General features: G+C 37.5%; 2 protein-coding genes across 4 annotated transcripts in view; one reads left to right on the forward strand and one right to left on the reverse strand.

Annotated features, from left to right (window-relative positions):
• The first annotated feature begins 284 nt into the window (after nt 1-284).
• LOC124244887 (heterogeneous nuclear ribonucleoprotein A1-like) lies at nt 285-1,402 on the forward strand. The gene is given in 2 exon segments (XM_046671893.1): nt 285-1,040; nt 1,043-1,402. Coding segments are annotated over 2 exon segments (960 nt in total). The 5' UTR covers nt 285-323; the 3' UTR covers nt 1,286-1,402.
• Nucleotides 1,403-4,042: 2,640 nt separating this feature from the next.
• ABHD3 (abhydrolase domain containing 3, phospholipase) overlaps nt 4,043-15,629 on the reverse strand; it is a 36,517-nt gene continuing 24,930 nt past the window's right edge. Inside the window, exons 5-10 of one of the 3 annotated variants that reach the window (XR_006890151.1) lie at nt 14,152-14,264; nt 9,740-9,913; nt 8,338-8,386; nt 7,844-8,009; nt 6,312-6,460; nt 4,902-5,375 (exon numbers count right to left, since the gene is read on the reverse strand). Coding sequence is in view for 2 of the 3 variants with exons in the window: in XM_046671946.1 (XP_046527902.1) it covers nt 4,717-4,895; nt 7,844-8,009; nt 8,338-8,386; nt 9,740-9,913; nt 14,152-14,264 (681 nt within the window). In the remaining variant the exon portion in view is untranslated. The other 2 variants (XM_046671946.1, XM_046671947.1) reach the window with 2 other exon arrangements.

The raw sequence follows: 15,629 nt of genomic DNA on the forward strand, positions 1-15,629 counted from the left end.
TTTTAGAATTGCTTTATTGATTTCTAAAGAAATTCTACTTGGATTTTCACTGGGATTTCATTAAACCTGTAAATTAATTTGGAAATAATTGACAACATTCATTTTTTTTGCCATGCTGAAACATGTTTTTTGGTTTATTCAAGTCTTTCTTTCTAGATCTTAGAAAGTTTTATAATTTTCATCACAAAATCATTTCATTTAACATTTATTTTCTTAGCATAGCTGAAGACCTATAAATAATTTCTTAAAACATAAGAGAATTTAGCTTTCTGCCCTTGGACGCCACCAAGTAAGCATCGTTAGTCTGCCCTCCCACTGCAGTCATGTCTAAGTCAGAGTCTCCCAAAGAGCCCGAACAGCTGCAGAAGCTCTTCATCGGAGGTTTGAGCTTTGAAACAACCGATGAGAGTCTCAGGAGCCATTTTGAGCAATGGGGAACGCTCACGGACTGTGGGGTAATGAGAGATCCAAACACCAAGCGCTCCAGAGGCTTTGGCTTTGTCACGTAAGCCACTGTGGAGGAGGTGGATGCAGCTATGAATGCAAGGCCACACAAGGTGGATGGACGAGTTGTGGAACCAAAGAGGGCCGTCTCAAGAGAAGATTCTCAAAGACCTGGTGCCCACTTAACTGTGAAAAAGATTTTTGTTGGTGGCATTAAAGAAGACACTGAAGAACATCACCTAAGAGATTATTTTGAACAATATGGGAAAATTGAAGTGATTGAAATCATGACTGACAGAGGCAGTGGCAAGAAGAGAGGATTTGCTTTGGTAACTTTTGATGACCATGGCTCCGTAGACAAGATTGTCATTCAGAAATACCATACTGTGAATGGCCACAACTGTGAAGTAAGGAAAGCCCTATCTAAGCAAGAGATGGCTAGTGCTTCATCCAGCCAAAGAGGTCGAAGTGGTTCTGGAAATTTTGGCGGTGGTCATGGAGGTGGCTTTGGTGGGAATGACAACTTTGGTCGTGGAGGAAACTTCCGTGGTCGAGGTGGCTTTGGTGGCAGCCGTGGTGGTGGTGGATATGGTGGCGTGGGGATGGCTATAATGGATTTGGTAATGATGGAAGCAATTTTGGAGGTGGCGGAAGCTACAATGATTTTGGAAATTACAACAATCAATCTTCAAATTTTGGACCCATGAAAGGAGGAAATTTTGGAGGCAGAAGCTCTGGCCCCTATGGTGGTGGAGGCCAATACTTTTCCAAACCACAAAACCAAGGTGGCTATGGCGGTTCCAGCAGCAGCAGTAGCTATGGCAGTGGCAGAAGGTTTTAATTACTGCCAGGAAACAAAGCTTAGCAGGAGAGGAGAGCCAGAGAAGTGACAGGGAAGCTACAGGTTCCAACAGATTTGTGAACTCAGCCAAGCACAGTGGTGGCAGGGCCTAGCTGCTATCACTTATTGCTTACCTTTCATGAGTGGAAAGAGTCCAGTGATTGGTGTGGTGAGAAATTAGGTTAAATCTAGCCCTCCTGCTGTTGCTGAATGTATCAGATATTTGGGCAATTGGTTCAATTTTCTTATATTTTTATGCAGAGTGACTGTTGCCTATTATTTATTACAAAGATACCATTTATCCTTCCAGCAGTTTGAACAAGGAAAATGAAAGAAAAAGAAAATGAAACAATATAAAAATAACTATCTTAAATTAACTATTCCCATACCTTCCTCTGTCTCTCAGTTTCTATTTTTAATATTTTCACATTTTTCGGTAATGGCAAAATTTACACATCTTCATAATTTGACTATCTTGAGCTGCCATTTCATTTTAACAGCTACCTGTTTAACACCTATTAGAATGACTAAAATAAAAAAAGAAAAGCAGAATGCTAAAGGCTGTGAGGATGCAGAGCAACTGGAACTCTCATAAATTCCTGGTGGGAACGCACATGGTACAGCCACTTTGGAACATGGTTGGTCAGTTTCTTATAGAGTTACACATACACCTACCATGTAACCCCACAGTCTCACTCTTGGTATCTGCTGAAAAGAAATGAAAACTATTACTCACACAAAAACCTGTGTGCAAATGTTTGTAGTAGCTTTATTCATGGTCACCAAGAAGTGAAAACAACCCAGATGTCCTTCAACCAGTGAATGGGTAAACAAAGTGTGGTACATCCATACAGTGGAATACTACTCAGAAATAAAAAGGAATGAACGATTGAACCACACAGTATATGTGAATCTTAAATGGATTTTGCTAAGAGAAAGAACCAGCCCCAAAAGGCTTACACAATGATGAGTTCATTTATAGAACACTCTGGAAAAGGCAAAGTTATAGGGAGGAAAACAGATCATTGGTTGCCAAGGTCTGGGAGTGGAGGGAATAGTTTTCTATACATACGTATCATGGAGGAATCAGGTGAGTGACAGAAAGATTGCATACAGAACTGTGGTAGTGGACACACAACTTTATGCATTTTTTAAAACCCGTAGAACTGTTTGCCACAAAGAGTAAATTTAACATAAATTTTAAAAATCTACCAGGATGTGGAGAGCAGAATGGAAAGCAGGTAGTGACAAAAGACTGTTTTACAAATGAGTCATATAACCACACTGGAAGGAGTTTGTAATTTTAGTTAGTAAATTTTTCTCACAGGGGTGGAGGTTGGGAATTCTGCAACTACTTTGTTTGTACTCTTCAACAAGCAAGGGGCCAGCCCGTGGCCGAGTGGTTAAGTTCGTGCGCTCCACTTTGGTGGCCCAGGGTTTCACAGGCTCAGATCCTGGGTGCAGACATGGCACGACTCATCAGGCCATGCTGAGGTGGCGTTCCACATGTCATAGCTAGAAGGACCCACTACTAAAAATATACAACTATGTACTGGGGGGATTTGGGGAGAAAGGAAAAAAAAAAAGATTAGCAACTAATGTTAGCTCAGGTGCCAATCTTAAAAAAAAAAGAGCCAGTTTTCTCAGAAATGCACAACTATGTACCGGGGGGACTTTGGGGAGAAAAAGGAAAAAATTTTTAAAAATCTTAAAAAAAAATTACTAAGAACTATAATTAACGATTATAAAGAGCTCTAGGTGAATATAGAGAATACCAGGCATTTCTTACTTTATATATTTTTATATATAATATATATTTATATATTCCAGAATCTATATCATGAAAATATATATAATAGTTTATTCTACATCATGTTTCTGAAAGGGTCCCTTTAACTCTGGTAAAAAAACCATAGTTTCAAAAGCCATGGTTTCAAAGGCCATACTGGAACACTTCTTTGGCATTAAGAGAAATAAACTGTATTCAGGGTCCAGGTCCAAGTATGACACATGCTTCATTTTGAGCTTGGAAAAATAGAGAAAAGAATCTGAAATGCTTGTGTCTTCCCATAGGTAAAGTAAAGCTGATAAATGGTATATTTAAAATTTACAGACACCAATTAGTAGGTTGACAGTTTAAAACAGAATAATGCTCTTTTGTGGTCATTCAGATCTGTTAATAAATATACTGCTAGCCTGTCTATTCATAGCCAGCTGGTATTGATTCTTGAGTAATATGATCAACAATAAACATATGGAGTAGATATGATTATTATACTGCTTGCAAAATTTGGGTACCAGTGCATGTCTAACTCTGGGGAGAAGACAACCATCTATAAAAGACACAAATACATGATAGTTCAGTAATAAATTAACACTGAGTCACAGTCTTAACTGACAATGAAGTCTTTCCTATTTGATCCAAGTTATTATCTATGTTTGATGAGCAGTGCCATGTCCGTGCCCAGGATTCGAACCAACGAAACACTGGGCCACCTGCAGCGGAGCTCACAGACTTAACCACTCGGCCACGGGGCCAGCCCCTAAATATTGTTATTCTTAAGTCATTGTTAGACAAGTTTCCTGCAGCTGAAAGCATTTTTAATTGGTACCAATGGTGTGAGCCCAATATTCTGGAAATAGTGAAACAAAAGAGTTTTAATGTTTCTTACTAATAATGCCTTCATAAAATTATCAGAAACTACTTTCTAGGGATTACTTTTTTTTAGATAAAAACTCATAAACAATTTAAAATGGTAGAATTTATTTTAATATAATGATATACATGTACACACATATATTATTTTAAAAATAAGCTTGTAAACTATAATCATTATAGAACATAAATTAGCCTTAATTTAATATTATCACAGTAAAAGAGTATGTATAGAAGTCATTCTAACATTGCTGCATTTGCCTTTTAAAGTTAGAATACATAAAATATTTAGCATATTGTATTTCATCTTGTTTCAGTTTTCATATTATCATCATTAGGTATAAATACCCTTAGGAAGGTGCCAACTTATAACTTATATTCAAATACCCAAAATCTCTTAACAGTTATTAAAGTACCATTAACTCACCTAAAATGAGTAATCTAAAAAAATACTAGCCTAAATTAAAACCCTGAGGAATTAAAATCTTTTTACACAATAGTTTTGGTTAAGTGCAATTCCATGTTCATACTACTTTATTTAAGGTCATACTTGGTAAGGCATAGTAAAAATAAAATCTACATAAGTTACAATTCTAAATCTATATTTCATTTCTTGCTACAAAGTTGTTTTGATTCCTCAAAAAGTAGTTTTTGCATGTCATTCTGGACCTCTTCACCACTTGCTGGTTTATTGGCTTTATACACAGTAGTTGAAATCTATGCACTCTGCTGAGCTGCCTTTACATGGTGGTTCAGACAAAATGCACCTGCAGAACTACATGCTAGAGAGTTCGTGTCCGTGCTCAACCATGGCCTGCATGAATTGCTTGAAGACTCGATCCATGTAAGTGGACTGCCTTGGCCAGATTCCCTCCAGAAAACCAATATGGCCTCCATAAGAAGTAAGGACCAAAGCAACGTTAGGATTTTGCTTAGCAGTTTCTATTGGAATAGCTTGGGGAAAAAAGGGGGGAGGGGTAACAGAGAGGTAGGAGAGAGAAAAAACATAATTACTACCAGTTTTTGTTAGGAAAAGTGTATGCCTTTATCATTTCCAATCATTATAAACCAAAACACCACTAAACAAATAAATATTTTTAATGAGTATGGCTAATAGAATAAGTCTGACTAATTTATGTCAACCATCTTAGTCTTATAATAGTTTATGTCTCCCGTTACGTACTGGACCATCGTTTTTGGAAAAAATCAACCCAAGTGTTTAATCATAACATAGAAGTATAGGCCCAGTCTTATTTTGAGAAATTAAAGCAAGATAATTCAAGAAATGGTGAATATTTACATTTTGCTACAAGATTCCCACTTAGGTGTTACAGCAGGGAAAAAAATACAATTAATATTATTACCTTTGTGAGAGTCATAAATTCATTATGTAAGACTGGTTAACTTTACATGAAGTTAGATTTCTGGGGCCAACTGGTGGCTATATTAAGGATTCAGAATTATAAATATGATTTACACAGTAAAAACATACATAGCGAAAAAGGATGGACTAAAATACTCCCAAGTGATAACAGTGTTTATCTTTGGGTGGTGAAACATTGATTACTTTTTCTTTTTCTTGCTTCTCTGTTTCTATTTATAGTCAGGAGAAAGAAAAACTTTATTTCGAAAATATAGTTGCTGTATTTAAATAATTCACCAGTAATGACAGTCTTTTCATTTGCTCTTCAAAATTTATCCGGAGTAAAAACTTTACTCTAAAGGACATGAATTACAGTTGTTTTTTCTCCCATGCTTAGAGTTCAAACAGTGAAAATGTTTTGATTTAAGACCTATAATGGATCACAACTGCCATGTGAAGTGTTTTGATTTCAGATATGACTAAATCTTATCTCCCTGGTTCAGACAACACGCTTGATGTAATATCTTTGCCCGATATCTTGGGTAAAGTCTTAGGGATGAATGAATTATTTAAAGGTAAGATCTCCCTACCCTACGCCCTTCTAAGGAAGGAAAGGAGGCTGACATGCTATTGGAGAACCGACCTCCTTCCAAGGCAGAGCGGCTGCCGTGCCCAAACCGCCCGTTGAGATGATGCTCTTCATCTGATCCTTCACAACGCTCCTTGAAGAATAAACTTAGAGATCCTAAAGAAAGGCCCAGCAAGTCTAGTCCTTGTCTAAAAGGAGTCCTGAACTCACCTCCTTAGCCAGCCACACCTAAAAATAAACATCTCCTATCTTGGGATCAGGTGTGAGAGCTTAAGGGGGTTTGGGGGGAGTGGGCAGGCGAAATGACTGATGCTATTTTTGCTTTTCCTTTTTCACCTTACTTTAAGGGCTTAGATTTAGAGTGCTTCATTTTCCTCTAATGTAATTATGGAGAGCCCCGGTTTCACACTCTGGATACACTCAGGAACTTCTAACACTGATAGATAGAGTCACATCAGAAGAACAAACGGCTGCGCCACATTCGAGCCACGTGGAGGACGCCGGCTGCCCGTGCTCTCAACGCAGACGATCGCCCCCTATTTCAGTGTAGTGAGACTGTATTAAGGGCTTGAGAGAGAAAAGGAAATAAGGAATTTAAACTTCCATCAAGCGGGTCTGGTTAAATGCTGAGCAATTTTTGTTGGTAGGACAAGGGTCAGTGAAATGTAAAAATACATGAACGAATACTAGACTTCCTTAATCAATGAACATAGGCTAAACTGTGTAATTCAACTGATAGTAAAGTTCACAGTTTCATTTTCTGACTTGTGGTCAAAGGCAAAAAGTTCCAGCCACCACAATTACCCGGGATTAATCATAAATCACACAATAAAATGATAACCCCTAGGGAGATGATAGGTGATTTTTTTTTTTCCTTTTTCCCCCCAAAGCCCCCCGGTACATAGTTGTATGTCCTTCGTTGTGGGTCCTTCTAGTTGTGGCATGTGGGACGCTGCCTCAGCGTGGCTTGATGAGCAGTGCCATGTCTGCGCCCAGGATTCAAACTAGCGAAACACTGGGCCACCTGCAGCGGAGCGTGTGAACTTAACCACTTGGCCACGGTGCCAGCCCCTACGTGATTTTTTTTTTTTACATACTTTGGGGATTTTCTGAAATTTTGACAATCCATGTGTATTGTGTTTGTAGTTACAATAATTTTTTTTTTTAATAAAGTACTTGGGGGAAAATGTTTCGAAAGTAGTTAGAAGGGAAATAAAGAGAACATATTTATAAAAAGCCTTGTGAAACTTCAATAGAAAAAAATTAGAGGTGAAATCTACTGATCCTTAAGATAGCACAACTACGTCTAATCACCTTATATTGCTTCAAGGTACAAACACATGCATAAGTATTTTTGCTACCAAATTCCATATTTCTTGAATTAAGAGAGAAAGGAAGTTAATTTGGGCATAATTTTCCTTCATGCACTATCCAGGGGTAAAACAAAGACTGTCTCCCTTCAAATATGACCTTATAGTCCGACTGCGCCAAACTCATTGAGATATTCAAGGATCTCATGTTCACAAAGTCTCAAGTTCTCTTCTAGGTTAAAAAGGGAGAAAAATTCCAAAGCCTTCTGTATAGAAAGCTCAGGAAGAAAAGGCCAGTGAAGACAATGCTGCTGAGGCAAAGATACTGTAACAGAATCTGTCCAAAGAACGTCATTTGGTGTATTTGACAAGAAGGAAAGTTATAAAAATGAGAACAAGCAAAATATTGAGAGTCATAATTTGTTCTGAGGCTCTCACAGTTGATTAGATAAGGGTCTATGTAAACAATCTGAGACATTTAGATACTAGATTATGAGTATCTAGCTATTTTTTTCTGTTTATTACCATGGATAACATTATATGACTGACATTTCATTTATTATTATTCTATTTTCTTAAAAAGGACAAGATTTTAAAACAGTTAATTCATGTCAAATGTATGCAAAGATGGTAATTTTACCATGACTGGGTGAAAAAACATCATCCTCAGAATTCAGACACAGCACTGGAATCCCCACTGATTTCAGCCTACGATTTGGACTGGCATCAGTGTAGTAATCGTCGATTGTTCGGTATCCAAACATGACTGAAGTGAATCGCTTATCAAACTCTCTGATGGATTTAGCCTGGAAAAGGAAAGCAGATTGTACCTATTCTTGGAATCAAAAGAGGAAATAGGGGCTGGCCTGCAGCGGTTAAGTTCGCACATTCCGCTTCTCAGCATCCCAGAGTTTGCGGGTTCGGATCCCGGGTGTGGACATGGCACCATTTGGCAAAAGCCACGCTGTGGTAGGCATCCCACGTATAAAGCAGAGGAAGATGGACACGGACGTTAGTTCAGGGCCAGTCTTCCTCAGCAAAAAGAGGAGGATTGGCAATAGTTAGCTCAGAGCCAGTCTTCCTCAAAAAAAAAAAAAGAGGAAATAAAAGTATTACATAAATTTTCCCTCCTACCTTCATGACATGATCCATGTCAATCTGCTTTACAAACATATGCCGGTGCCTGGAAGAAAAAGATTTCAAAAGTTAAAAATCAAAGCCATTTCCACTCAAAGACACCTAAAATACATAATAATAAATAACTTTGCCCAGCACAGGGCACAAAGTTGGTACTCAGTAAATATTTACTTAATCAGACATAGCAGGAGTACATTGATATTCATCCTTATGACTTTTTTTAATTACTTTTTTCTTAATTGAGAAATAATGAACCAGTTCTGTAATAATAAACATAAATGTTGTTTCGTAACAAATCGTACCTACGCACTGTTGCTATTAAACCAATTTGGCTAAAAGGCCTTACTTAAGTCAGAAGCTTACAATTGGATAAATCATCTGAAGACATTATTTTTTAAATTGCTATACTGAAAATTAGAACTTAGACTTTTATATACTTATTTTCCAAATGTTGACAATTTTTCTCGCATTTTAATTCTAATCATTCTCTTTACTTTTCTTGCTTTTGTCCCCCACTTCAGTGACCACAAGTAATTAATGATACGATGATTCTTTAGTATTTTTAGCAATATTGTATAATCACCACCTATAATTTAACAAATAGGTTAAGTTTAATCCAAGGTTTAATGTCAACTTTCAGGATAGCTACAAATTTCAATAAGTGATGCACAAATTAACTGCACTTTTAATTTAGTTTCTATTTAAATTTATCAATTCACTTAAAAATGCACAGTAACAATCATCAAAAAATAAACAGAAACAACTCTATGTTCTTTGCTACCACACCACGGAACTGTTAGAAAATACACAAACAAGTCCTGAAAAACTAATGCCAAAACAGTATTTTGGTAACACTAAGAATTGCTGGGGCTGAGAATACCCAAGTGAACTGCATTCTCCTAAGCCTCTAAAACATACTAAGCTCATAAGCCCATGCTTAAGGAACCATATTATTCAGCACTGAAAATACTTAACACGTACTACTTAGGAGAGAATTAGGTATTGATAAGATTAGCAACAAGTAGGAAATCCAGGCAAATAGCCCATAATATTACTCAACACATTCAATACTAACGTTTTCAGTCTTTTAGAGTAATTTAGAACAGCAACAGAAGAGTGATCATCAAAGTGGGGGCACATACTCTAGGGGTTGTTCAAGATAAATCACTGGGGTACAGAAAGAAAACATTACAACTTTCATTTATATTTTTAGCTTATACTTAAAATCTTTTTATTTTTGTATATATTTACAATATAAAGAATATTTTGGTGCAGTAGTAAATGCATATAATGTAAACATAAATAGACACATACTAGCAGTGTTATGCTTTCACATTTTTTGCTGTTGGGGCATGTAATCCAAAAACTTTGGCAACATCGGGTTTCAGAGATGACTCACTTATTCACTGAAGACTGCAGGCACGTTGTCAGATAATAATTAAAAAGAAGCCAGTTGAGTGGTTTCTCCAACGACTCCGAGCAAGCAAAAGTGTTCCAGCCAACTGAAAAAGTTGCAGCTGCCTTCAAAGGAGTTTTTGGCCCAATTTTCCCCAGGTAATTTAAAAGCAGCATTCTAAAATGAGAAGAAGAAACAGGAAACTCAGTGATGAATTTGTTATCTCTCTCAAGATATCCCATTTTTTACTATGGACTTCACATTAACTATGGAGAAGAAAAATATAAAGCAAGTTTATGTCCTTTACCCCAGGAAAGCACACAGGTATCTTCATTTTTTACTTACATTCATATACTCATTTATCTTACAGTTGACTATTGTGAATGGGACAAAGCATACACATAACTATATGTGTACCCTTCTATGAAATAAAACATGAAAGAAATCCACTGTAAGAGTGGTTTTCTTTTTTCTTTTTTTCAAAATCATACTGGGGATTTATTAAAAATTCGCATATCCTTGGGCACCAGCCTACAGCTGAATGTTTAGTACGTGAGGAGTGTTTTTCTGCAAAGGGCCACACAGTAAATGTTTTCGGCTTTGCTGGCCATATAATTTCTGTTGCAACTACTCAACCCTATGACTGTAGTGTGAAAGCAGCTGTAGACAACACACAAACGAATGGACATCACTATGTTCCAATAAAGACGTTATATATGGATATTGAAATTTGAATTTCACATAATTTTCACGTCATGAAATATTATTCTCTTTTTTATTTTTTTCAAGTATTTAACAATATAATAACCATTCTTGGCTCTTGGACTGTACAAAAACAAACAGCTGGCCAGATCTGGCCTGCGGGCTGTGGTTTGCCAAGCCTTGGCATAGATGAAAGAGCACAGGACGAGCGGTTTTCAAACTTGGCTGTGCACTGGAATCACCTGGGGAGTTTCAAAAACTATCACGGATATCTGGGTCTCACACCCAGAGATTCTGGATAACCAGCCTGAGGGGCTTTTCCAGTTGCCTAGCCTCTCTACATCTACAGCAAGTCTCTAAAGGGCTTTGTAGTCTGAAGTTAGACTCTCTGAGTTGTGGCAGAGCAAGTTTCCCCTAAAGTCACTAGTTTTCTCTTCTACTCTTTCCTGTTATTTGTCCTTATCTTCTATCATATATTTTCCTCTTTTCCTATTGTTCTATCAATTTTCCTGATTCTAATCTAGTTCTATTTTGGTAAGAGTGACAAGAATGGAATATATCTAATCCCAATGTTAGAAATTCAAGTTTAACACTGCCAACTGAGAGAAAGGATGCTATCCTAAGTTCTGCTCCTCATTATATTTTCCGTTCTTCACTTCGCCACCTGCCCAGCTTCTGAAATAGGAGAAATGGGTAAAAATTCTCTCTCATTCTTTTTACCAAACCAAATGATTTGCAGGGTGAATATAATAACGTTTTAGATCAAAAGTAGAGATTTCATTTTTCAAAATGACTCTTCATAATGACTCTACTCCTTGTACACAGTACTGTGGTTCACTAAGCCATTTAAAGGGTAGTACTATATACAACTATATACTGGAGCTTTGTGGGGGGAAAAAAAGGAGAATGCTTACTCTCCTGCAAAGAGTTCATTCTAGGGTCCTAGTTTTGGTGGTCCTATTCTTTGGCTGGAGGTCTGATATAATGGGAAAATTGGAAGGGTTGCAAGGGAAGCTCTCAGGAGTAGGAAGGACCAGGAGCAGCCATGACCAAGTAGGTGGTGATACTTCTTGAAGCAAAATCATGTCAAGACGTTACGCCAAAAAAGGTGGTTTTATTTTGAAAGGAAAAGGACTCTATTTTTTCACCAAAAGAAAAAAATTACAAAAAAAAGAGTGGGGTAGATGGAGAAAGAACTCATGGATTAAGAGACTTAAGAGGAATATCCCAATGTATGGTCCTTATCTGGCCCCTGACTCCAACAATCCAACCAACAATCCAATCCTCCTGTCAAATTCAACCAACCAATCATCACTTGGCAAAATGTGACACTGAGTGAATATTTGATGATATTTAGGAATTATTCTGAGTGTGTGTGATATGGTATTGTGATATGTGTGAGTGATACAGTGTTGTGGTATTTCTTTTTGTGAAGAAGACCGGCCCTGAGCTAACATCTGTGACAATCTTCCTCTATTTTATGTGGGATGCTGCCACAGTGTGGTTTGATGAGCAGTGCTAAGTCCACGCCAGGAATCCGAACCTGCGAACCCCAGGCCACTGAAGTGGAGCGCAGGAATTTAACTACTATGCCACTGGGCCGGCCTCTCTTTGTTTGTTTTTTTAAGAGACAACCTTTTAGTGACGACTACTCAAATATTTATGGTATCTGAGATATATTTAAAAATAATTGGAATTGGGAGGGAATGGGGGCTGACACTGATAAACAAGATTATCCATGAGTTGGTAACTATTGAAGCTGCGTGATAAGAGTCACTATTGAAGCTAGGTGATCAGCATATACGGGGGATCATTATACTCCTCTCTGTACTTTTATATATACTTGGAATTTTCTATACATTTTTTAAACTTGTTTACCAACCCACCGGGAGACTGGAATCTGGCTGGATCTAGAGCAGTGTGAGTTCCTTGGCTGGACTCAGTTCTGGCTCAAAGCCCCTACTTGGCCCCAGGCGTCACAGGTTTGAGGATAACCCCAGTCTACAGGGGGCACTGGACATAAGGAGACAGACTATGCTTCTGTCTGTTGCATCTCCAAAAGAAAAAAACGTGTCAAGCTGGACACATCCCCAAGAGGGAAACCTACTTGGGAACGTGTCACAGTGCTAGGCAACTAGAAAGGGTGCTTCCTTCAAACAATTTACAAGACATTAATATTCAACCAGCTGCAAAGCACAATGGTCAAGTTCTGCCTTCAGGCACTGAGGCTTCAATGCGACATGAATAGGCATTTCCATGAGCTTCTGAATAGAGAATCTGGGCCTGTTTATGTAAGGTCTGGCCTTAAAAAAGTCACGAATTTATATGATTAAGGGAAAACACTTCAGCTGGCAGCCTGTCCTTTAAGATTCACATCAAGGGGCAAAGGAAAGAGAAGTGAACTACTGTCCATTAAGTACAATTCAGAGATTCTGCCTGGGTTTTCTGCACTAATTCAGATTTCTTCCTTTAGTAGGTCAAGTCAGACCTTCCATGCTAATGTGAGATACGTATTCTTTTCTTAGTTCTATGTTTATCAGAATCTAAAAACCTGTGGTTAAAGCTTATTTTTCAGAGTCTATCATTTGCAAAAAGCTATTCATTTTCAAGTTAATATGCTCCTAAGATGTTTTGGAAATTGAAAAGACAGATAATAAATTATAAAATTAAGAAAAATTATCATTTTCTATCTCACATGTTTGCTGATTTTTAAAAAGTTTTGGAGGGCCAGCCCTGTGGCCGAGTGGTTAAGTTTGTGCGCTCTGCTTCAGTGGCCCAGGGTGTCGCAGGTTCGGATCCTGGGCACGCATATCACACCACTCATCAGGCCATGCTGAGGTGGCATCCCACATGCCACAACTGGAAGGACCCACAACTAAAATATACAACTATGTACTGGGGGGCTTTGGAGAGAAAAAGGAAAAACAAAATCTTAAAAACAAAAAAAAAAAGCTTTGAACAGTAAAATGCCAGATAATAAAAATTTGGATTTTGTTAACCTCATTATTATTAGAATAAAAAATATAAACAATTATTAGTAGAAATGAGCCTAAATATATACATGGCATAAAAGTTCCAAATGAGGCCCAATGTAACTGCAAGTAGCATAAATTATAATAATATTCATATGCTTAAAATAGCAGCCAGAGTGGGTAGTTAACAACAAAATTTCACTGCTTCTAGAAGAGCATTCCAGAGCAAGTCCATTTGCCCAGCAACAAAACAAAAGGAAACAAACAAAAAAAAACACCACCTGGGGAACACCACCTGAAGGCCTCTTCAGTTAGAGCAGTAAGTGATTATTTCTAGGATCGGAGTGATGGAAGACAGGCTACAAGCTCCGCTTCCTGAGTGGTCCAGGAGAGCAGTTACAGGGATGGCTGGGAGGAGTACATCAGGGAATCTGAAGGTCAACATGGCAGCCTCTGAGTGATAGAAATCAACTTCATGGTGTTGAGACAAGCCTTCAGGTTCACAAAATCCTGAGAACCCCAAGGAGGTACCTGTATCCTTTTCACCACAAAACCAGTAGTCAGGGAAACTATTAAAATTCACCTGAATTAATTAATTAATTCATTCAACCACATATGGTGAAATATGATACAAATAATCAAACATCTATTTTAAAATGTCTTTGTTGCTTATAGTCTTCTGAAAGAGTCAGTCAATAAGGTCACTTCCCTCTCAGACATTTTAGAAAGAAAAAACCTTACCCTCCCATTGAAACCCCTGCTGCCAGAAAAGGAGCAGAAGGGTACAGAGTGTGGACGTGGTGAATCACCGTCTCCAGGTCTTCAGTGTTAGCACAGCAGTACGTCCTTGGCGTCTGTAAGCAGTAACAGGTAAAGCACAAATATTCAAGTTATGAGGTTAACAATTGGTATAATGCACAAATGTAAAAAAGAGCAAGAGGTCATAAATATGAGGAAATAACCTTTGTCTGCACATACTGTTAATAATAATTTATCATTTTCATATCCTGCAGTACACATATACACCATTTAAAGTCAACACTATTCGAGTTGGCGCTAACAAAATCATGCAAGGAAGGCTTGATGGAAATGGGGCAAGACCAACACAAACACCTTAAATTAAAGAGACATGTAGTACCATACACAAATGTTTCTCTGACTTAACAAAACAGAGTCAATTTAAGAAGAAAACGTGGAGAATTACACTTTTTTATAGAAAAAAAAGGTTATGCTAGACAAAGCTAAAGTGATTCTTTATTTTAAAAAAAAAAGCAAGCAAGCAAACAAAAAAGGCTTTCCAATAATGCCACAAAAAATTTAAATTGTGGCTCCTTTCTACCCGGGGAACTGTTTTCTCTCCCCTGAGTGCTATCTACCAACGAAGGGCTGTGGTTTTCTGGCACCGCCTTCATTTTTGATACAGCAATATCCAGTCTTATTTATTAATTAGATATTTTCTTTTACAATAATATATCCATATAGTTCTAGTTGTGCTATACTGCAACAGACTCTTAAAATGCTAAAATATGCACAGCTGATTATGCCTCAATACATAATACATTAAAACAAGTGATTTTCACGTGAACTTCTTCAATAAGGGCTCTGTTCCTAGCAGAAGAGCTTCACAGATGCTGCATCTGAGAGCTGGGAGGAGAGGCAATGCCCTCTGCAGATATATGTGAGTGTGGGCATGAATAAAGCACATGCGGGAAAAATAACCAGAAATTTAATAACAAGGAGAGGAGTCTGGTCACTTTAATAAAAACACTGAAACTAGTTACCTGCACTACCCTAATTTTAATATTCCAATAAATCATGATTACAATAGGAAGGTTATCTGTCACCCACCATTGAATCACTAATGAGTAGCTTGAGAAAATAACAATTTTCAAGGATCCCTCCAATAAAACTCAAGCCTAAAACACTACCTATTGCCTACAGTCATCTTTTTGAGATCTGCAAATATGAAGCTCTTCAAAAGACAAATGTTAACCTGACGACATTCACAATGGCTAATGTTTATCGAATAATTAAATTTGTGTTCACAAAACTCTGAAGAAGATCCTATTATTATATCTATTTTATAAATGGGAAACTGAGTATAGAGAGGTTAAATGACTCCTGCAACACCATAACAGCTAGTAGGTGACTAAGCTAAGATACTCTTAAAAATATTTCATGATTAAGGGGCACAAATTCAATATAAAATCTAAATAGAA

The sequence above is a fragment of the Equus quagga genome, chromosome 9, assembly GCF_021613505.1.
Source record: "Equus quagga isolate Etosha38 chromosome 9, UCLA_HA_Equagga_1.0, whole genome shotgun sequence".
Lineage (NCBI taxonomy): Eukaryota > Metazoa > Chordata > Mammalia > Perissodactyla > Equidae > Equus > Equus quagga.